We start from the raw sequence: 24196 nt of genomic DNA on the forward strand, positions 1-24196 counted from the left end.
CCACCTTTCTCGACCACAAGCTGAAAAAAGCCACACGACAGTGGCTGATTTGTTTATCCTCCTGGGCTATATTTGAACTGGTGATTCACCCTGCCTGTCTTACTAATAACTCCTTCAGCTCATAATTTCAGCCCCCTTCTCCAACCTCCAGAAGTCTTCAGAATTCAACTATTACTCTACACACACTTGAATATGAAAAATGTCACTACTGTTGCTAGAAAAGACAATTAATTCTGACACTTGGAACATAAACAGTTTTTAACTTCTAAAAGCTCTCTAAAATCAAAAAATAGTTATGGCACTGGGCAAAATTGTGTGTGGATTCCCTACATCAATTTCTGTCATAGATTTTCCTGTTGAAGGCATTAAATGCCTACCTCTGTCCACAGAAGAAAAGCAGTAATCACTAATTACACTTTTATAATATGTCACTAAAGCTATTCTGTTTTTCAAAATGTTGCAGCAAACTTCTTCAGTGTAAAACTTTTCCTTTTTGGTCTCAAGATGGCTCAAGAATCTCTTCTGTTATTCTGAATTATAACTATAAAAAGTTATTCTTTGAAGTCTTTCTTAGATTTATTTGCTTGCCAAGAACTCAAAAATAGCTGCACAAAGCAGCAGCTACAAAGTTAGCTCACTATGAGGAAGCATCTGTGCTGTTTTCATTTTCTTGGCTTTTTGGGTGGGGAGGGTTATTTAAATGGTAAGCAACTGCTGTGAAGGAAGGGAAAAAAACAACCAAACAAAAAAAACCCACATTGAGCAAAATCTTCCAATTTTTGGTACGACAAAGCATTATGAAGCTCCACCTCTTCTATGATAATGTTTAGTGAGTGGAATGGCCCCAAACCTCCCTGTTTCAATTGATCGGATATTCGAAAGAAATTAGCAATAATGTTAGCAAAGCCTGCCTGAAGAACTTGATCAGCCATCTTAGAAGTATTTCCTCTACTGAGCACAGGGAGAGGGGGGAAAAAAACAAGTCGAGAAAAAAAAAAATCAAATAAACTGTCCCTGTCTTAGCAAAGTGCTCAAGCATGCTGTATGTCGACATTTCTGGAAGTGTCTTTACCTTTGCTCCACTAGAAATACAGACACTGAACCAGAGTGCATCACTCCAACAGCAGCTAGAATGAGAACTGCAAAATTGTCACCCCAGAAGGTGAAGAAATTCACTGCCCACATATGTGCCTCTCTGCCTCAGAGTTGCATACGTAAGTTACAGAAAGTGATGGTGACACATATCCTGCTAATTGGCATACAGCTCCCCGGTCTCCTCATTTTACAGTAGTTCTTGGCAAGCACACCATACCAGGAACCTGCTTAAATTGCTAATTAATAACAGACTTGTCTTTGGCAGGGTGGGAAAGGGTAATCTTTTAATTGAGCAGTTCTTACAACACAGAAGAAAATAAGAAACATTAACGTTACAAACCATGAGTTTTCTTTCAGTCTGTACTCAAACCAATACAATGGGCAAAGCATTCTATTGATTTTGACTCAAAACAGGCAACACTATTCCTAACAAGAGAATACTCTCTTCTTGTTTTTCCTGAGCAGTTTACAGGGGGATTAAACACACAACTCAATAAAGCTGGGTGGGAATTCATATGAATGGAAACTTCAGCTTCCCATTTGATACCTAGATCTTCGCCAGGGTACCTGGGCAATGGAATAATTCCTTTTTATGGTACCCAGATTAACCTGTAATATGAAAATGGTAGGGGCTGAATACAATATGACCCAGCTGAAATGTTATAGATTCACTTGCAAAAGGTACAACTGCAGTATAAATAAGACTTAAATACAATGCAATGCCACTGAAACAATATTATGGGGCAGCTCAGTGGTAGTGCACATCTCTCATTTAGAACATTATCAGTGAAGTTTTATGTTCTTACTGTGATTTTTCTTCCACCTCAGTAAGTGCTTATGAGGAAAAAAGACATACAAGGGCTGTGAGTGGAGTTCTGAGGACTGATTCTGCAGTCTTCCCTTAGCATAGAAAATAGTGAGTGATTAACTCACCAGTCACCATAAAAGAAACTTCACTCAAGGTGAATGGCAATTGCAGAATCTCTCCCGAGAACTGAGTATGTCACATTCATTATGTATATTTTGAAATAGCCTTACCTCAGTAAGAGCGTGCAGCTGTCCTTTATGCACACAGACACCCATAAACCTACAAGAAACAAGAAAAGAAAAGTGGTTTGGGCTTTTTTTCCCCCCCCTCTTTTTTGTTCTTTAAAGAAACTAATATAAGATACACCAGAAAAGTAGAAAAGAGAAAAAATTCAGCCTCACAGACACTGCATACCTCACCATTGATTATTTAAACATCTCAGCACAAAACAAAACCATGTATCTACACTACAATATAATTTGAATTAGCAGTTCCAAGAGAGCACAGGAGACAGCTCAACCTCAAAATGGAAAGTTACTAGTTTGACTATAAGCAAAGGCCAGCATATAATGATTTATGCAGAAAGGAGCAGTCTCCGAATTCTGTTTTAAGGAAGTTTAAGCCAAGTAAACCACTGTTGGTCTGCATAAACAGAAAATTACTTCCCTTTGCATTTTGCTGTTCAAGCATAAAGATGTTTCTTCCTATCCTATTCTTAACCACTCAGGAATATGAGGGCACATATGCAATGTATACTTCCCGTTCCCAAACTCCTCTTTCCAACACTTGGATTGAAGCAAGTTTCAATAGCATCCAGCATTCCACAAATGTTACCTACACTGCACAATTTTCAGACTCCCGCTGTGAACAGCAATGATTGCCACCCTTGGGTTTGTCTGGAAAGCAACAGAATGTGCCATAAACAACTGAAAGCTCATTTTTACCACCATACAAGCTGAACTTAAAAGTGACAAAATGCAAAATAATACTACTAGTAAACATCTCCCATGAGAAAGTTCAGTAAAGCTGAAATTTTAAACATTTTAGAGCCTTCCCTGCAGAGTACAAGTGTTTATTCTTTATAGATTATCTAATTCTCAGTTTTGGCATTTAGATTTTGGTCTTGGCAAGCAAAAACAAATTGTCTGTCATTTCCATAATGTTCAGAAATTTCCATTTTGCAAGTAAGAGGTAGACATGTAGGATCTCATTAAATGTGACAGGAATCTCGTGGACAACAACTCAAAGGAAAAGGACCTTTTATATCCTGAAACACTTCCGAATTTAAAAACAAAATGATGAAAGACACGTAGTGCTAGTTCAGCTAAGCTGCTTTTGAAGAAATGAATGATCCTCACTGTTCTCTTGTCTAACAGCTGACTGGTAAATTACAAGCAGCCAAAGAAAAATAATATAAGTAAGGTCCTTTGCATAAGCTGAGCTGTGGAAATCTGTTTTTATAACCAGAGAAGCAGCAAGACTTGTGTTAGAACATCTACTGCCTGCTCTCACCTCAAACAATATTCCCTGAATATAGGAATTTTAATTAGAAACACTGAAAATCCAATTCCTCTTGTTTAATGTAGAATCATAAGGCATGATCAGGTACTCAGAGGAAAGAGAAGAAGCTTCTTTTGGATACACCATCTACGCAAAACATTGCTGTTCCTGAGTTTCACTTCATACAGCAATGAACAATTTTGTAAAGAAGTTGACAAATTAAGCTTCCTGAGATGATGAAACCCAGACTTTTACAGAGCAGACATCTATTTCTTAGTGCATTCTGAAAGTCTCCAGAGCTATCAGGCATGGCGTTAATGGTTTTATTCACAAGCAAAAGTGGGAAGCACACCAATCCAATATTTAATTCTTCTATAAGACAACTTTTTAAAGTATTATTTTCTGTATTATTTTCTCTATCAATTACACAAAGTTAACCTTCTATGGCAATATTTTCATTCAACAAAAGCTGAGATTAAGTAATTTAAAAGAATAATGTTTTCATCTATAGAGCAATTCTTCCTTTGTAACAGTGTTTCACACTACTTACAAATTAAGAATTCATTGTATTTTACTTAATTCCAAAATACACTTAAGAATTTATCAAAATTTTGGAAAAACTTAATTTCTTGTCTCGTCTTTACCAAACAGGAAAAACATCACTGTCACTTAAAGACTGGTAGAATTTAACGTTTTCTGCCAACCTGTTTCGGTCAAGCGAAGTCTCAATGGAAACATATTCATTACCTTTGTGAACCTATGCTTAAGGCAGCCAAGACATATTGAATCAAGTTACCAAGAGTTTAAAAATTCTTAAATGCTTAGGATTTCTACTAAGAAATAGACATACATTTCTAACTTTAAATCAAAAACAAAGCTCCATATCATGATCTCATGGAAAAAAAGCTGGACATAAAGACATTTATAAACCCCACATATTTAGAAACTATTACCCAGAAAAAGAGAAACCAGATACACTGATAAAGACAGAATTACTGAGTTTACAAGCAACATACTGAAGCCATTTAAACTTTGTGTGAATGAATCTCAGTTTTCAGGCTCTGGAAAATAGATTGATAGAACAGACCTGTAGTGATCCAAATTCCTGGAAAACTTCTGCCTAGCTGTTTTATCAAGCAATAATAAGCCACTTGGTTAAGCCAAGAACTGCTACAAAACATTGTCAGAAAGGATTTTCACTAAAAGATAATACACCCAGCTGCTACCGGGAAATACAATTACCAAGCAAGATTTAGCATGGTTTCAATTTCTGAGATTGTCCCAGATGAGATTCCAAGTTCTGTGGATAGGAAGCTGACATGCTGGTCCAGCACAGCTGAGATTATTCCTGTTGGCTAGACACATTGTCTCTTGAGCCAAAATGTGCTTGTAGGTGAACTTCAGCAGAATGTCTTGTCAGCCAAAGGTTACACTTCCTATAAGCATTTCTAGTTGGAAGGAGCTCAAATAAGCCAGTCATCCACAAAACAGGAGACTATTTGCAAATTTAAGGAAGTTTCTTTTCAAGACAGTGTATCTGGCCTTATCAGCAAACACTTCCAAATCTGGTTGGGAGAGTTTTCCTAGAAGCTGAAAATAGGAAAGATGATACTCGAGTCCACCCAACTAAATACAGTGCAGCACATTTCCACCACCTAATGCTTTCTAAATGTCAGCAATCTATACAGCTGTTAGAAATCTCATTTTATAAGCAATCAATCTGGAAAACCTGTCCTCCTAAACAAGACCAAGAGAAGTCTGGATATTTCTTAGCCCCTCACAGCAGTTACACAAACTACTTCCAGTTCACTCAGATGGCAAGGGAGAAACTCCTGGACAGAAAATGGGAGACTAAATACTGTAGCCTCAGTCTGCAATCTTTGCCTTAATTTATCAAGCAAAACTAATATCCAGATCATATAGCCTCTGTGAATATCCAGACACTGAACACATGCTTCCAGTTAAAAGAACTTCACTGGGACACATTCCTGTTCTGTGGATAAACCCGGAGCAGCTACAGTTCAACAAAAGAAATTGATGCCCTCAAAAATTTACTGCTTGTATGAGAAAATGCAGCATTTTGATAACATTAAACAAAAGAAACAAACCAAACACACCAATGCAAAAGTCTGTAGTACAAGCTCAGTAACAGAGACAAAAGGTCAGAAGACATATGCTTATTTCATTGCACTGACTGTTGGAAAAGGAAGAGGGTGACTAGAAGTATCAAGCCTGCATTAAGGTCCTCCTTTATGGTTTAGGCACCATGCTAGATTAAAAACGTATTTTAAGTTTTCTACACTTGCATTTTGATTCTAGACAGAGGTAATGCATTTAATCTATCATTTCTGCAACATATTATACACAACACATACAGCCTCTTCTGCTGCCTTGTACACTGTATTTCTAAAACACTCCTTTTTGATAACCACGTTACACCAAGAGAAGCAAAAGCTATTTTCTTTCCTGTTAAAGCACTGTTCAGTACAGGATGCTAAAAGACAAAGTCCATCCTTCTGGCTATTGTAACAAAGTCCATCACAATCAATTTCACGAATAGGAAGGTTTGAACAGATAAAACTACACGCACAAAAAATCTCTGGTATTGTGTTCCCAGGGTGATAGATTTGTCTCAAAGGAGATGAAATAAAATTCTCCTTGAAAGGAGTTCATGGAATACGCACACAGTGTGCTTATTTGTGTGCCTGCACACACAAGAAGGTGGATTTAATCAATGAGTCAATCTGCCTGCACACTCACAGCCAAACACACAGCAATACCTCCAAGTGCTCCCATGAGAACACTTAGGACATGAGCTAAGACTTTCTGTGTACAGAATGTTTTAAATTAAGTCCCCAAGGTACAGATCAAATAAAGAAATACTTTTTCATGCAAACAATAGTGATACTAAAGACTGAAATTCTACCTCAAAATTGAAGATACACTAATTTAAGAGACAGCACAAGAGATGGAGAATCTCTGGTAGCACACCACTTCATTTGTATGAGAAAAACACACCTGTAAGATATTACCAAAAAGAAAAGGTATCAGGTCTGTCAGGCTGCAGCCTGAAGGCTCCCAAGCTCAGGACACAAGGATGGAGATTTGAGTCCTTCCCAGACCTATTTTCTTACTTTGATTTAGGTAAAAACTCATGGCTACAGCAGCACATCAGCATTCAGAGAAGTAGCAAAATGGTAAAACACATTTACAAGCATAAACCAGACCTTTCATAACCACAGTACCTGATCTAACCCAATCCTTGAACAGCACTGCACTTTAAATAGGACACAAGCTAATAAGGAAGTAGATAAATGCTCCAAACCCCTGCTTTCCCTAACCCCAGCAATTACAGTCTTGCCATGTATCAGCCAACCTATATTAAAGTGGCTATAGTAAACATCACATGGTACAAACCCCAGCCTCAGCTCACTTTTCCACACCTCCTCTCACCATCTGTCTGAGGGAAGATGTGATAAAACCAGCACATCCCACATCCAAGGCAGGAAGAAATGTAGATCAGTGGTAGAAAAGCATTTTAGTTCTCCATGTTTAACTTGTGTGCAGGAGAGAGATGGAGACAGGAGATGAGGTTGATGGAAGAAACAGAATAAAACACTTCTTGAACACCATTCGTCTGCTTCTGCCCTGCCCACTCCTAAAATGTCCCTAACCTGGACCCTGGGGAAAAAACAGCAAACCAAAAAGATAAGCAGCTCTCATACATAGTTTGTTATGAACACCAGACAGTGACTGAACGAAAAGTTACTACATTGTAGTTAAAACCTCCTCTGCCTCTAGAATCACATCTGCTAGCTGAAATAGGAATCAAGGGGAAGGGAGACAAAAAAACTCCCAAATCCCCTTATTTTTTACCATCATGCCTGTGTAGCCGCAAGAGCTGGAGTCTTCTATTCTAAAATATCCTTAGCAGACTGAAAAGAAGTTCCATTTTTGCCAAAATAAATCCTCTGATAGAGGGCAGTCTCTCATTTTCTTCATGGAAAACACATTAGAAACTTATTTGACCACTGGAATCTTTATGATCCTACCATGGGGATGGTAGACCTACTGGGGACTTGGTAAGTGAAAACTAAGCTCTTCGCTTACATCTCTCTTCTAATCAAGATGGATTTATATAGCTGGCCAAGAGCAGAATTTGAGTGCAGAAATACTGAAATGAGTATGGAGATTTAAAGTTAGGCTTTCACTCCATGGTGAATAAAGCATGTTGCTTTTAAAGCCTAAATACCCAGATCAGTACTTCACCAAGTAAAACAAACTCACCAAGAGAAACTGAAACACCTTGACCCAATTCCATCTCCTCAAGATGTACAAAAGTGTCAGTAAGGTAAAAACACAGACCCGCCTGTAGGTAATCTCTACCGAGCTAAGGAATGGAAGGAAGTCAGCAACTACTGACAAACTCACACGCCAGAAAAGTGACCAGAGCCTGGAAAAAAACCTCAAGAGGCAGCTGTAACTCTGAAAAGGAGTTGATACGCACAGCACAAAAGCAAAAGCAGTTTCAAATAGTCAGCAGTATTTATTAGTCACATCAGTGCAATCAATGGCAAAAATACCAAATTCTTTGCAACAACATCTTGAAATTAACTGTAGGCACATTGGAATTGACAACTTGTAAAAAGTTGCTATATATTTTAGAGCACTGGCAAAGGGATGGGTTTTTTAATCACCCAAAGGATAATGATGATCCTGGGCTGCGAAACACACTACGAGGAAGATAAACTTCTCCCTTCCTTAACACTTAACTATATAAACCACAGAAGCTCTTGGACAAAAACACTGATTCAATAACAAATTTGAGGTATTATGCATCAAGATGTCCAAAAACACAATCATGCTCCCAGCTTAAGGAAGTTTTTAGTGTACTAAACTAAATGCCTCATTGATGAGCCTGACATTCGCTTTCTAGAACATTAACTTGCTATGTTGCACATGTTGAAATGGTTTGAGAGCAAATTTTGGAGGCTGTGAAGCCAGTATCTACCCAATTTCATAGTTTTACAAGCCGTTTGATAGCAGAGCACCTCACAGCCCTCAGCTGCTGTAACAGCTGCACAACATGATCTCAACATTTCAGCCTAAGAACCCATTACTATCCTTACTAGCTAACAACAGGAAGGAAAGAAACTTGTTCATAGTGTAAGTTAACAGCAGGTAGTCCCAGAGCTCAGAAGAGATGAAGAAGCTCAGAGATATATTACATAAAAATCAGAGAACACCTTCAAGGCATGCGGAGGAGATCCAGTGACTAATCAATAGAGAAGTGAACTTCATGCTGGTGACAAAACACCTTATTCAGTAATACAGAAGAACTTCAAAGGAAAGAAATTAAGTGAAGAAAATATTTAATAGAAAACTGAGATAGCTCATAGCCCCTGGAAAAGTTATATATTAGAACTTCTTGGAAGAGGATGCTCCCTTTAAATACTAATACAAGCTTGGAACTTCCAAAAATAATCCCAGAAAATGTTTCAGTGGGAATACGTTGCTGTAGAAGATTTTCCTAAAGACAATACAACTCCAGCTGCTCTTATCTGACAGCACAATGTTGTCAAACAAGCAACACAACCTCTCACCACTTTAAGCACAAATTACTATTAATAGTTATTTTTAATGTGTTTCTAAATTGGGAAACAGGTTGTTTTACAAGACTAGTAAAAGCACCAATGATTTACACATTTATGAAAGCTAAATAGAGATACTTGCATGTGTGTGTTTATATACAGGTATATACAGACACACAGGCAGGTAACATTTAAGAGGGGCAAAATCTTCTCCCCGACATAAAGGGATTGGAAACACTGCAGTAAAATTTAGACAAAAACTTAAATGACACATAATTAACACACAAAACCATCAAGTTATCTGCTAAACAGAAAAGTAATAGTTTTTACTGTCTATTACAATTGAATAAAAGAACAACTAAAACTAAGTACTGTTCTATCATTTGCATTTCCTGTAGGAATATCTTTGCCCCCTGTAACAAGGGGACTTACCTAACCAATAAGAAAAAGGCAGTATTTTTTACCAGAGAGCCTACTTTTTTTGAGGAAGCCTCAAATCAAGCAATTCATAAATCAAATGCAGTTTATTCTTCTAAACAAACTGTGCAAAGATAGACAATTTCTATTTAAGTAATTTATTTCTGATGTATTCACTCATAACTGCCTATTTGAGCACACAAAAAAAAGATTTCTCTGTCAATCCTGGGTAATAACTGGAAGAACAAATGAAATTCCTTTTCTGCTCCATACATAAATCAATACATTATTGTTCTTCCTTCAGGACCATCTGTGTAACACTGCTGACTTCCAATTATTCATAGGCTCTAGGGCCAGAGGGGACCAGTACATCACAAATATGATCTCTTTTATATCACAAGACACCTAAATTTCAGCAATTACTCAGGACTAAGCACAATAATTTCTGTTCTCAGCAACACCTCTGTAATTCCATTCAAGAGGGGGCAGGGTTACATTAAGGTCCAACGAAATGCTTTTGGCCTGTCAAGATATCCCTCTCCTACTTTCCCTCATCACAACCCAAATTAAATTCTTCATTTTGAACAGAGCTGTAGAGCTAGATTTTTTTTTTTAAAATAAGATTTACCAAGAACACAAAGTTGATAAAGAAACTGATAAAGCGTACTGAGTTGATGATTCTGACAATGCCAATCTTACTTTGGAAAGTTACTCTTTCCACAAACTGTACTAAAAAAGCAGCTTTATCAGTCCCCAGGGTCATATGCTACTTATCAAAGGATTCAGAAAAAAGGAAATGAGGAAAAAGACATGGGAGATAGATGTAAGAAACAATTCATGATCCTGAAACCTAAATAATCAGACAGATGATATAATTCTAATTAAAAAAAAAAAAAAAACAACAACAACAAACAGAAGGAGGAGTTGCTTGGAATGCACCTCACTTTGGAGCAGAGAAAACAGGCTAAGAATTGTAATTAGGGACAGCTTACTACAACATTTGAATAAATATATTGTGATAAAACCAACACAGTTTACTACAAGTAAGAATTCTTTAAGTTAATAGGTTCTTGAGGTTTTAAGAAAAAGAATAATAGAAAACAGATGTCAATTAATGGAATGCTCCCTAAAGGTATTTCAAATGCTTCTGACAGATACTGAAGGAAACAAACATGATAATATTGTTACAAATCAGTTGATGAAGACTGAGATAGGATTTCAAGGATCAGAAAAGTTGGTTATAAAGGATTTTAGGAATGTCTGTACTATATAACAGAACAATGAAGAAAAGGAAATGAAGTAGCAGACCTCACTGTGTCTCCAAAACTTCAAAAAGAGCTGAGATCAGAAACGGATCCCAGGTATGCAACAGCAGCTTAGGAGAACTGGTCATTTGGTGCACTGTCATCACATCTTTAAATTTCATAATGTTATGGCTTCAGCCAATTATGTTAATTGCTTGTCACATCACCATAGAAGAGAAATCAAGACTAAAATGGTTCAAGAAATAACAAGACACACATTGGAACACTTTGGATTTGCATGCAGTAACCTAATGCAAAGGAAAAATTACCCTTTTCCTTTCAGGAGCATAAAAATTAGATTAGTTCAACTCTAGCTTCTTTTCTTCAGTCCCTCTTATCCCACCTTGCAATACTGCAATAAGAAAATGCTAAAAACTAGGAGGCAGACCTAAGAATAGGAAACACCTATGGCACTTTACATTGTTTAAGATTAGTAACCCTAATTTAGTTGAATGGTGTTAAATTTGCAATAATTTAAATTCACAAAAAGAAGCCAAATTTCACTCTTCGTATCACTTTATTGATTCATCAGAAATTTAAAATGTGAGCTCTTGTTTTTCTCTGACATAAGTTACTCATTACTGGCAAACTCCAGATACCAAAATCATGTCCATGTTTGGTTTTTTCTCTTAAGTCTTTTCTTCTTCCTCCCATTTACCTATTAAATTAGCAACTGATCCTAACACATTCACAACAGATAAATCTACAACAAAAAATAAGTAACAATTGGAAAGAGGAGAGCTCTACTAAAGACAACCTATATGATTCAGAAAAAAGCCAGTGTACCTTAAGATGTTTGGATGTGAGAGTCTATTCATAAGTTGAACCTCTTTCAGCATGTTTGCTCTGTTGCTGTTCAGTGTGTTCATCTTCAAAGCCATTACCTGGTCTGAAGTTCTGTGCCTTACCTATTGGATAGAAGCAAAAGAATGGTAAGGATATGAAAAGAAAGACTGAAGAACCAGTATTGTTGTAGTGCAATGCAGAGATCCTTCACGACAAAAGTGATCTATACACCAGTTTCTGTAATCTTTATCACAGAGATGACTTTCTATAAGCATACTATGCAAATGTGAAATGACATTTTGCTCTTCTCTTGCAACTCATGATGACAGAAACCTTGAGAAGTTGAAAAAAACTCAACTATCAGCTTCTTAGTACAAGTTAAGGAAGCCATCTGTTCGTCCACAGAGAAAAAGTTTCCCACTCCAAGACCTATGAAATTCATCTTTATTCCACTCATATCCTTTTTCTCCCCCTGCAGTAGTTGCTGTCACTGTTCACAGAATGCGTTATATGTTGCTTACAGCTACAGGGAAGATTTCGGATGTACTCAGTGTTTACTTCTGAAAATAGACAATGATCCAGCTTCCACACTGAGGGGACAGAAAGAATTCCTGCCAACCCCTGCTGCAAAGCAGAGAGGTTCCTGCACACGGGATCACCTCTCCCAGGGTGTCAGTAGTGGCTGCAGAGTGTCAGCAGGAACAAGAGGATTCTCTGGCAACTGCGCAGCACCAGCACCTCGTTCAGAGTGACTTTCCCTGGTCAGAGATGCAGGACTGTGGCCATTTTTAACTTGGTACTCAAACTAGCCCATCTGTCAAGTGTTATGTAGATGTGTGCTACTATTAGAAAGGAGCTGTTACAATAGCATAAGTCTTGCCAACCCTTTGAATTTCCTTGCAGTTGGGCATTCCCACACATGTACTGGTAGTATTCCTGGAAATTATGTTCCCATTGTCTTCCTACATCAGTATCTGCAGCTCATAAATAGACAACAAGTACTTCTCAAAACACTGAATTACCCCCATGGCAAATTCATTCACGTTTATGGAGATTAGCTCAGGAAAGTCTGTGTTCCAGGAATTTAAGACTCATCAGCTTTCTAATTTAAAACTGAAATCAAGATTATGACATAGGTACATACAAACTACCTACATTTTAAACAACGGCAGCTCATCTGTCTTTATTCCAGAAGACTATTCATTTTTTCCAGTAAGAGGCTCCTTTAGCTGTGATCTGTTAACTACAGAAAGAACAACTGAACCCATGATAAGCAGATGCAAGAAGAAAATAGGGAATGGGTTCTGAAGGTAAGGCTGCCTGGTAGCTCTGAGGCAGCAAGTGATACCTATTTTCAAGTTTTATTTGCACACCACTATCTGCAAGAACAAGGGGCATATTTCAGCTAAACATTCTCATCTGGACACAAAGCCCATGAATTCAGTACCGGGATGTACTGGGAGGAAAGGGTGTCATGTTTCAGGTGTGTGTCTGGTTTAATGCTTCTAAGTTGCCTCTTCCCGTCCTAGTTTCAAGTATAGGGTAGCAATGGAAACATTACAGGTGAGTGTGGTAAACAAGATCGAGGGACTGAGTAGAAAAATAGCTCTCAGATGCTTTTCCTCCTGCTTCCCCCCTGCTTATGTACACGAGCTCCTCAAATGCCTCACCTACAGTCACCCAGTAATCCCAGTGCAAGAAGGATCAGGGAAAGGGGGTGGAGAAGGATATAGAAATCAGCACCGAGTAGAAACCAACAGCAAGTTCACAAGCATGGGACTCCTCCTTTCCATGGTAATATTGGTTTTAAAATAAAACTGGTCAAACTACAGCTTTAGTGCATTACAACAAGATAATCTAGAATCATTCTCAACACAACCTGTCTTGCCTGTTTGGCATGCTTATGGGTTTTAAGCAGGATGATTGCATGTTAAGTTGATGAGGTTTATTGTTACTTGCCAGGTTTCTTGTGTCGGTTGTGTACTTTCATTAATTTTTAATTTTATGCAGCTTTTGCATACCCAGCCAATTTGAATGCACAAACTAAGTTGGACAGGTCAATGTCTATATACAGACTTTTAAAACATATTTTAGTTATACATTAGTTTTACTAGGAGCAATGCCTTGGGTGAGGGGAAAAAACTTTAAAATGCTTTCACAGACTTACGAATAGAAAACTTCAACAATGTAAATTTAAATTAAGAAAAAAGGACTATGCTTTGAATCTATACACAGCAGCAGCTAAATTAACACATTTCCTCTGAGAGGAAAGTTAGGAATCTTGGGTGTTGTGGTGAAGTAATTTGGGGTTTTCAGGGAACAGGAAAGAATTTGAAGTAACTTAATTCCTACAGTCAGAGACGCTCTCAACAGAACTTCCTCAGAAATGAGCTTTCCACCAACACAGAAGCTTCAAGGTCTGCCAAAAGGGAATGAATAGAGGTAGAAGGTGAGCAGGAACTCAGATGGAATGTGGTCTTAAACGGTATTTTCCCTTCTCATTAACTCTGCCAGCTACCTCTTAATTTCTTGCCCATTTCTATAATTCACTCAGTTTCATGCCAAAATTTCCTGCTCTTCTGCCTTAACTCTGAGGTAAAAGTAGAATTTATCATAGGGCCTTTCTCCTTGTTCAGACTGCTCTTCTTAAGCTACGGAAACCTCAGAAAAGAAGGTGGGTAACTTTTTGGGTCACTGTGTCCTGCATGCTTCCGGGATATTCACGTCTGATACGCAACAAGAAGTGGTCAACAACTCCTTCTCAAAGGTCTGACTCTCCACATCCAGAGAAAATTGAGCTGCTTTTGCAAAGACAAAACTTTTCATCCTCTGTTTTAGGCTATCCTGCAGTCTTTTCAATCTTGATAGACTGAACAAGATTCAGTCGCAAGGTCAGCATGTTTTTCTTTTGTTTGCTTTATAAAATCACTTTTCCCATGCTTGGAAATTTCTCGAGTTTCTTACACATAGAGCAGCATATTCTGTCCAATTAACTGGTCTCTAAAACAGTACCCTACATCACACTATGTTTTGTTTCACTTAAGGAGACACCGTAAGATAACATCAGCAATTCTATTTGAAGTTCTGCCAAGATCTGACACAACAGCAAAATTCCTAATCAAACCAAAGGAGAGATGGGGAAAAAAGGGACTCTTCCTTTCTTGCTAGCTATCCTTTAAAAGCTAGGAGGAAGAAGCAGAACTGGAGGTGAGAGGACATCTTTTTCAAAAGGACAATACTCAATATTATGAATAAAATCAAGTATTAGCTTATAAATTATAGAGCACAACGTTAATCACTTGGAATATACCCAAGACTAACCACGTTGTCTCTTCTGAAGCACAACTGGCAAACAGCATTTCTATGGCAAGAACAAATTGACAACAAGGAACTGACAGGTTCTGTCTTTAAGGTCTCGGTCAAACTCTGAATCATCAAGGTGGAAGGAGATGTCAGCTCTGCCCTCCGCCTACTTACCCATCAGTCACACCCTAGACAAAATTAGGGTCTATCCTGGCATCCCTTGCCAAAGCCCTGCCAAGCTATTTAGGTTTTTAATCCTTCATCCCCTTTCAGGCCACCTCTGTGCCATAAAAACATAGAAGTGATGTTTCAACCACCTGACCACTCCAGAAGGAAAATGAGTAAATAATTTGGCAATACTGCTGATCCAATTTAACATTTGTTTAAAAGGCAGTTTGCCTCAGGCATATCCCTGTATACTCAACATAAACAGGGATGCACTCATGCAATTCAAACCTCTCACTGATGCAACTTGCTGATTGCTGTGAAGCTTTTAAAGCTGTTGACATTATTAATTAGGGCCCCTTGCGTATCAGACCAAATAAGCTTTCAGGAATGTCTGGATCATGGCATCTCTGCTTAGAAACATTCTGACAATCCTACAGCTGCCTTGCACACGCTTCCAGCTTCTCAGTCTGCTTACCTATGTGTGTGACTCCATCTCCAAGGTCACAGTAACCAGATATTGCCTCCCTGTTTTATTGCTGACAGGCAGTTAAACTGTCCCTTTGCACCCTGATTCTCCCAGGACTAAAGTACTTTGTACCTTGACCTGGCTATGGTTACCTGCATGGCCTGTCTGCTCACATCAGACCATGTTCTGATCCTTACCCCTTTCTTTAGAAGAAAGTGGGAAGCAGAAGTCATGGATACAGGTAAAGAAATAGCAATGTATTTACAGAATATCTCATAATAATGATTGAGCAGGGCTCACATTCCAGAGAAGTAGTCACTACATAAAGTTCATGAGGATTATCGTGCAAAAATTGGTGGGTTTAATGTTCAGCTTGCTGCTTAGCTGTAAAGTTTTTTATTATTAAAAAAATTAAATATAATTTAGATTATTATTTATTTATTATGTCATACAGGTCTGTCATGGCTCTCTGAAAATCCAAACATTTATACTACTTCCACTTTCTGCTGGACTGAAGGGGAGGTATTTTTAAGCAATAGCTGAAATCTAGCCTGATTTCATCTTTCACAAGGACTTTTTGATCTGTATTCACCATACCGTTCCAGGTGGCCCTGGAAAAAACATCTGAAGAACATTTCCTAATACTGATATTATAAATCTGCCAACACAGCTTTCAGCTGTTCTCCTAGTTTTTCACTGCATTTTCATTATTTTCCAAATCATCATTATAGAGCTGGTAGTATTTTGTCACAGTTCTCTTCCAAAACTTCATTTAACTGCTTTCCAGTTTTTCCTTACCTTCCCCTCTTCTGGTATCCAGCCTCACTGCTTAAATACATTTACAGATCTTTACTTACACAACCTACTCCATAAAATCATGTTGCTGCTCTAGCACATGAACAATTTGAAAAACATGAACAATGAACAATTTTTTGTTCATTCTTTTACACACCTTGGTCTTCATCTGGCCATTTCACCTTCACCTTTGCTGCCATGTGTCCAAAGCACCATTTTAAAAGCAGTCCCCTCTGGTCCAAATATTTGACCTTCCCTGAGTTTGCATATCTCTCTTCATCTTCATTTACAAGTATTTTCCTTTTGATGACAACAGATGAAGACATTCCCTTAGCTACCATTCTAGGCCATTTGCACTAAATGTTACACAGTTTAATTCTGATTGACCGAGTTAATAAAGCTTGTGAGGCACAAGAGAGGATAGAAGTAATAACTGTAAAAGAGAAAAGGCTTCATCATAAGAGTGCCTACTAAATGACAGGGGAAAAGTCTTTCATAGGGAAGCAGACCAGCAATTTGGCTCTGATACAAAACTTCTCTCAAAAACTGACTACTTCCTTGCTGTGACAGCAGAAGAAATCTTAAAAAAAAAAAAAAAAAAAATAGGGTCAGCTCTATTTTATCCAAGTCTCACAGTCAAGCCACCAAGTCATCACATTTAGAGGGACATATATTCATGCCTCGAGGATGAATGTGTTAGAAGAACACTTTAACTCTATGGTTGATTGAAAAGGGCTTCCTTCAGCAAGGAAGACAAACCTGTTCTTCAGTTCAGATCACACTGCTTGTAAGTCTGTAATCTGAAATGTTTTTCTTAACACTAAAATGTACCCACTGTCAGATACACGTATTCATAGTAGTGGTGCCTATGTCAAATCAAAAATTTCATATCACTAGGAAAATTTGCAATGACAAATAGAAGCTGAAAGAAACACATCAGTCCAAATAATACTAAGCTGCTGTGTTGATGCCAGAGAGTCAGATAGGTTGTGGCTGTTTTCAGAGTAGTAATACTCAATGTTGCTATACTCTAACTTCTTGCAGCAAGAAAGAGACCTGCCAAATGCAACAAAACTTTGCCAAACAAAACTAGTCAGCATGTGTTACAAGAGCTTTAGCACAGGTTCAGAAGATCTACAGAAACTAGGTACAAAATAAACCCCAAAACCTTTCAAACACCAGACAGTAATTGTGACTCTACTAATTTCTACTACTAAAAAGAGTTGAGAGAAATACACAGAAAAAGCTGGAGAGTTTACTGTTTTCCCTTTAGTACAAAAGCTCAGTATTAGTAAAACAAAGGTCCTAATTTGATAACTTGAGTAACTTCTAGCATTGCCAATTCAGCGAAGAAATAAGTTCAGTTACTAGAGAATATTCCACATCTACAGTCAAATTAATTCTTCAAATTTTTTTTCCAAATTAAGTGAATTTCTAATTAGTAAGACATCAGTACCACTGATACTTTGTAAATCCACTTGTGTGCCAAAAACCCCTCAATTTTTCTTTTGTATTTTGTTTTTCTTCATTGGCCACTGTAATGTAGAACCAGGACCCAAAATACAGCACCCTTTTATTTTAAACAAACCATTTATTGATAGGAATCTGTGCACATATCTCTGCCATTAACTTGATCTCAATCAAGCCATAAAGGCAAAAAGAGACTACAGTCTTATTTTGAGAGAAAGCACAAATTCATCAGAGGACTATTGTTCCACAGTTCGAGATGAGATATAAACAGGCACAGCCCAGGGTGGAGAAGCTGACTGATTTTAGCCAGTTCAGCAGAACGTAACCATATAAATTTTTCTCTGCAATCCAGGACATGGAACATGGACACTGGGTGAGCACTGTTTTACCACAACCTCAGTAAACAGTTCAGCCATGTACTTTATACCTGAGTAGTACCATAGTCAGGAAAGAAAAAGAAATACTGAGTTTGAAGTACAGAACTGGGAGCTTGTTCTTAATTTCTGATGTTAGCTATCCTCAGCTCACTAAGCAGCCCTGAGCATGCTACTTCTTTTCTTACCTCTCTAACTGTTCTATAAAATTGAGGTGGTATTATCTACCTGTCAGAAAACTGGAAGATTTACATCTGCAAATGACTGCTGTAACATCCAAACATAATACATAATCAGATACTGTATCTGTGTTCCTATTTTCCCATTTAATTTTTAATACTTAGGATCAAATATTTCCCATGTTACTAAGGGTTTATCCTGTATGAAAGATAATTATACTTACATAATCTGCAGACGTTTTTGAAGCAAAACAATACTTTGGACTGAATTTTCCTGACACAGAAATTGTATCTTCTATCTTTTACAGTATAAGAACAGTTTGGCACTGAGCACACAATCCCCCCACTACACCAATAACGTCATCATTGGTATTCAAACACATTTGTTGGGTTTGTTTTCAAAATCTGTATGGGAGACTTGACAGAAAAGTTCTGTTTGAGGCTGAAATAGTTTCCTTAGATTCCCTTTATAAATCTTTCAAATAAACATTACTATGCATGAGTAAGGAAGTCTGTCTCACCTTTCAGAACAGAGCCCACTGACATACAACTATTACTATTATAATCACAGCACTTAGAACTTGACCACAACCACAAATAAAAAGAGAGCAGGAAGAAGCCATATTTTGCTTACTTGAAGATAATTCAGCTTTTATAAATTGATACAGTTAATAACTTTCAGGTTACAGCCAAAACCAAAAATTCCAAGTCATTTCTTGTTATTTATGCCTTCATGAAGCTGCTCTTCTTGAGAATTAGGTTCCCCTTCTTACACAAGTAGCTAATTAAATATGCCATACAATTTCTTATGTCTCATCATCTCCTATAAAGGCTAGGAAACACAAGAATCAGATTTGCAGGACTTAATTGCAGCAGCTCACGTGAAAGTTACGAAGAGACACCAGTGAGTCAGTGTTAGACACATTGTCAGCTCCGGATTAGTTAACAAAGCAACGCTGTCTCGGTATCGATCACTCCAGCGGATGTTTCGGACCTCTGTCCTCCCCTCAACCCCTAATGCCACCAGACCATCCAACAGAGAGCCCCCACCTTGCAGAGCTGCTGCCAGCACAAAGGGCCCTGCAGCCACCTGAAAGCATTCCCAGGCTGTGCCAAGCACAGCGAGGGGCGACAGCTGCGGCGACTCCCAGACACAGGAAGCACAGGGATGGGGGAAGACATTCCTACAGTTTGGATACGGCCTCAGCATCTACTGGGAAGAGGAAGTTCTGGATCACTTGCATACAGAATACCAACAACTGGAGCAGGAAAGATTAACAGAAGCCCTGCCATACAGGCTTTGGAGTTCCTTTCTCTAATCACTTCCAATGCTGTTAAGGAGCTAAGGAGAAGCGTTCCCTATAGATCTGCAACTGTAAGCATCTCTTTTCTGTTAGTGTCATCAATAATAGTTTTCAGTTCTCATTTTTACATTTCATATTAGGCAGTAACACATATGCATTTGTGTGCATTAACATCACAGACACTCCCCAGGCACAGGCAGTGAAATCCATGACTGAAATATATTTAGTTTTCCCCTGCTGCCAATACCAGTAAATAAGCATTCAGAGAGGTGCCTCAGAGGTGTCTCACAAAGATTTTAAGTGATGCACTCTTGTTCTCTAGGCACAGTCATGTTAATACTGGACATATGCCAGCACAGTTATTTGAAGAACAGTAAATCAGCACCTGTCTCTCAGTATCAGCTATGAATGAGCTTACACAAATGTGCATGTTTGCCAGCTGGCAAAACACAGAAAATCCCAGAGCTGCCAACCCAGCACATCTCCATCCAGAACAGAAAACTAAACAGATCTCATTTAACCGTGCTTGAGAAATTATTATGGAAAACAAGACAAAAAGCACACAAACATTTCAGCGCCAAGGGAAACTTGCCACCTGTTTTGCCCTGGGAAAACTGCACAATGATACTCAGATTGGCACAACTTTTCCTACAGAAGAAAATCAAAGGCCCAAAGGACTCTGAACTACAGCAGTCACTGTACTAAACACAAAATCCAACCAGGGGTTATCTCCTATTGCAAGGTGCTTGTTACAGTATCAAAGTGTCTTTCTTACTGTTGACAGAATTTGTAAGCGTTCTCTCTATTTGCAAGGACAGCAAAGATTTACCTCGGACATTCTACGTATCAGATGTTCAGCAAGGCTGAGAAGAGGCCAAGTTTCCAAACAGGTGAAATATACATTTCAAAATGGATAATTTTACATTAAACTATGTTCCTTTTTTTTGACTGAGTATTCTTTTAACATTTAAGTTTATTTCAGTGATTTTTCTTCTGGCTTTTTAGTCATCAAACAAATCCTTCATTTTCAGGGTAGTTCTATCATATTTTCTAAATATTTCTTTCTTCAGCAGAGAAGCTGTCTGACCCAAACAGAGAAAGTGAAACATTGTGTAAGAAGTGTTTCACCCTGTTTTAATTTGTGTTACTCAGAGAGTTCTAGACTTTACTGTAGTGATGCCAAGCAGGATTGCAGGAAGAAGCATAATGGAAGTATAGTTTCGAAAATTTTCTTAAAGTATTTCAACACCACTACAAAAGACAAGGCTTTCATTAAATCTGCTGCCTGGTGATGGCTTTTTATTTAATCCCAGTGTTTCCTCAGATGATGTTTTAAGATTATTATAACACACATATCTTAAGACTTCTACGCAGAAAATAAATCAATAAATACCAGAACTTGTTTCAGGTAACAACTATTAATTAGCCCTCTGTTCTACCTTGCATTTCAAAGCATTTTCAGTTCCGCTAAAAGCAAGAGTGCTCTACACCTCAAATATATGCAAATATCATTAAAATTCAGAATTGCCTAAGTGGGGAGGAAGTGTTTTGACCCAATGGTGCAATCCGTAAAGACTAACAACACAGATGAGGTTTTTAATTCCTATATTAATGATCTGTTGGAGTATTGCCTATTTATTACTACTTCTCACTGTAGCCTATGCCCTATAAAAGCATTTGCTAATTAAGTGACAAGGACTAGGATGACAGCAGCTTGGCACCTCAATAGCAAAAAAAACCATTAGCAAGACAACTGCCTGGTTAAGTGGTTACCATACAAATCACCTTAGCAGTTGGAAGAAGGGCTCCAAAAGGCTTATACTTCACACAGCGTAAGAAAAATCAAACTCACAAGAGTTCTACTTTGACTAAGAAAGCACCAGCATCCTCAGGATTTATGCCTCATCTCAAGCCTGCAATGGTGCTTCTTCCTACTCCTGACAAGAACCCGAATAGAAAGAAACAGATCAGAATCACCTCTCTGATACAACTCCAGAGCTTGAAGTGAAGTTTCAGAGTTATTCTAGCCTCCTTGGCTAGATTACATAATACAGTGACTGTGTTCCCAAACAATTAGTAGTTTGTTTAACATTGTAACTTCACAGAAGAGACCTTTGGCCTCCAATACCTTGCTTCTGTCACCTTGAGCAAGGTGAGTGTCCTTCACTAGTCAAAAGGAAAAGATTTTCAGCTTAAAATTCAATCCTATAAAAAATCAGGCCAAAAGGCATACATGGACACGAAGACTTGCTGTCTGTTTTTCTAACTGGCATCTTATCACACAGGGAGAGCAGGGACAAGTCCAATGGCTCTACACTTGAGTGAGGGAAGATATGCCCTGGTCAAATGGGTGCCACTTTTCAGTCACAAAGCATATACCCTGTGCCTACAAGATGAAATATTATATCTGCATAACCAAAACGTAGGATAATCAATCCACTTAACTCATTCCCTACTCCTTTTCCACCTAAAAGGATGGCTTCTACCACTATTTGTCATAAGCAGATCTTGAAGTATCTCATTTCACCTGATGTAACTACAGCAGTTTCAAGAGGAAAAAAAATACATTCATCAGTTTAAAAAAAAATTCCAATTGTCTAGACCACTGCTTTCCAGAATTGGTGGTCTTAAATTGCTGGAAGCTCTAAATTTCTCAACACTTTGCCAAGCTTAATCAAGAACATTATCAAAAAAATAAAGATGGCCACAAATATCACAAATAAAGCAACAGGAGAGAGAACATTTTTGGTTGGTAAGGCAGGTCCCATAGACGCTTAATTTTTTAAAATAAGCACAATTCTTATTACAGCTTGTAGCCATAAGGCTTTATCCTGCCTTTCTCATTACACTGAAGAGCACCTTCAAACAACTATTTCCTTATTGTAAGACTGTTTATGCACTGTAATGACAATTTTTGTACAGCAAACACATTAAGACTGAAGTCATCCACTGAATCACTTCTCTAGTAAAACAATTTTTATTGGTTTTTTTGTCCTCATGTGTTAACACCAAGTGTTACAGATCTCCAACTTCAGAGAAGTCAAATATCCAATGTTGAAAAAGTATTTAAAGCCTACAACTTGAAAGTTTCCTACAAATATTTCATAGAATAACTAAAATAAAGTATCTTTTAAGCCTATCAAATAGTACCACAAATATCATGGATATTGTGTGATCTCACCTCTAATGTTTTACAGTTTTTGAAGAACACTTACATGTTCAGTCTGATCAGGCTCCTAATTCCAGAGGCAAATAAGATCCTTTTCCAGTGCAAACCTTTCATTAAATGTTCAGAACAACACATGACAAAGTGAGAGAACTTTGAAACTGAAGCCATAAGGACAAAGAAAAAGCATGAGAAAGATTTGAGATTTCCAGTGAAATTTTACATTATCAGTGCTGCTCTCAGAATATTTTTAACCTGAATACCAGAAAATCTGTGTTATACAGAAAGATGTTTTTGTTGTGTTTCAAATTTCTAAATTGACAGTGTTACTATTTTGTTCCTTAAGACAAAGTGACAATCATTCTAGATAGAGAAGGCATGAGGAAAGCATTTATTGATGATGGAAAGCAATTCTTCCAGATGCTTTCTCAATTCCTCAGTAAATTTGTACCATCCCTTTTCCAGGAGCTTCTGCCCTTCCACCTCAACCAGGTGAAGGGACTAACCATGCACATCATCTTCACAGGAAGTCAGAGCAGCCTGATCTACTGTTGGAGACTTTTCAGTCCAGTGTGGTTATGATGCAACTACTCCTCTCTTGCTCAATAAAATTGATTCTTCAGAGATACTAACTCCTGGGTACCTCCCACTGCAGTCATCTCTACTATTAGCTTTAAACAGTAAGTTAAGGAGTTGTCCACACAGAATGACATATAAAGCTGCTCTTGCCCTGTGACAAAAGGATTAAGAGCAAGATGACAAGAAGCCTTTTCCCACTCTCCATGCTTTTTGACTCCATAAATCTATAAAGCCAAGAAAAACATAGGTTTAAAGTGAGGCAAGAAGGCCTAAACAGCAATAAAAACACCAAACCTTGTTGTTAAGCAAAACTTACAGAAAGCAATTATGCCTACTGGGAAAGAATTAGTTTCCAGGGGGAAGAAAAAAAAAAAAAAAAAAAAAAATCAGTGTGATTATCTGCAATACAATACTAATGACAAGAGGAGAACTCTTGTTACTGCCTTATAAGTCTGGGGACATGATACACACACAGTGTTAACCAAGCTATGGTTCCAGCAACTCTAAGTCTCATGGACAACAGTTACCATAAAGAAAAACAGCTACACACAGTCAGCCTTCCTATCTTCCTCTACACAAACATTCTCCCAACTAAGTCACTTCATGGTGATATTAACATCACCTTGAAGAATGTCATGTTGGCCTAAAGTCTGGTGACAAAGCAGTGAAACTGTTCATAAGCAAAAGCCAGAGATGTACTGAGTCAAATTTATCTCTTAGTTTGGTATTAACAAAAAAATAAACTTCTTCCTGTTGTCAGTGTTTATGTTGGGAATTTTGAAATAATAATCAAAAGGGTATGATAGAATTGAGAAAAGTTTGCCTCCAGTTGAAATACCCAGATTCGCCTTGATTTATGCTGACAATTAACCCCTTCCTCCTCAAAAGAAT

General features: G+C 37.9%; 1 protein-coding gene across 1 annotated transcript in view; it reads right to left on the minus strand.

Annotated features, from left to right (window-relative positions):
• Positions 1-24196, minus strand: part of TESK2 (testis associated actin remodelling kinase 2) — an 80166-nt gene that overhangs the window by 41385 nt on the left and 14585 nt on the right. The window contains exons 3-4 of the mRNA XM_048312505.1: positions 11502-11623; positions 2134-2182 (exon numbers count right to left, since the gene is read on the minus strand). Of these exons, the coding sequence (XP_048168462.1) occupies positions 2134-2182; positions 11502-11623 (171 nt within the window). The remainder of the gene's footprint in view (positions 1-2133; positions 2183-11501; positions 11624-24196) is intronic.

The sequence above is a fragment of the Corvus hawaiiensis genome, chromosome 9 (genome assembly GCF_020740725.1).
Source record: "Corvus hawaiiensis isolate bCorHaw1 chromosome 9, bCorHaw1.pri.cur, whole genome shotgun sequence".
Taxonomy (NCBI): domain Eukaryota; kingdom Metazoa; phylum Chordata; class Aves; order Passeriformes; family Corvidae; genus Corvus; species Corvus hawaiiensis.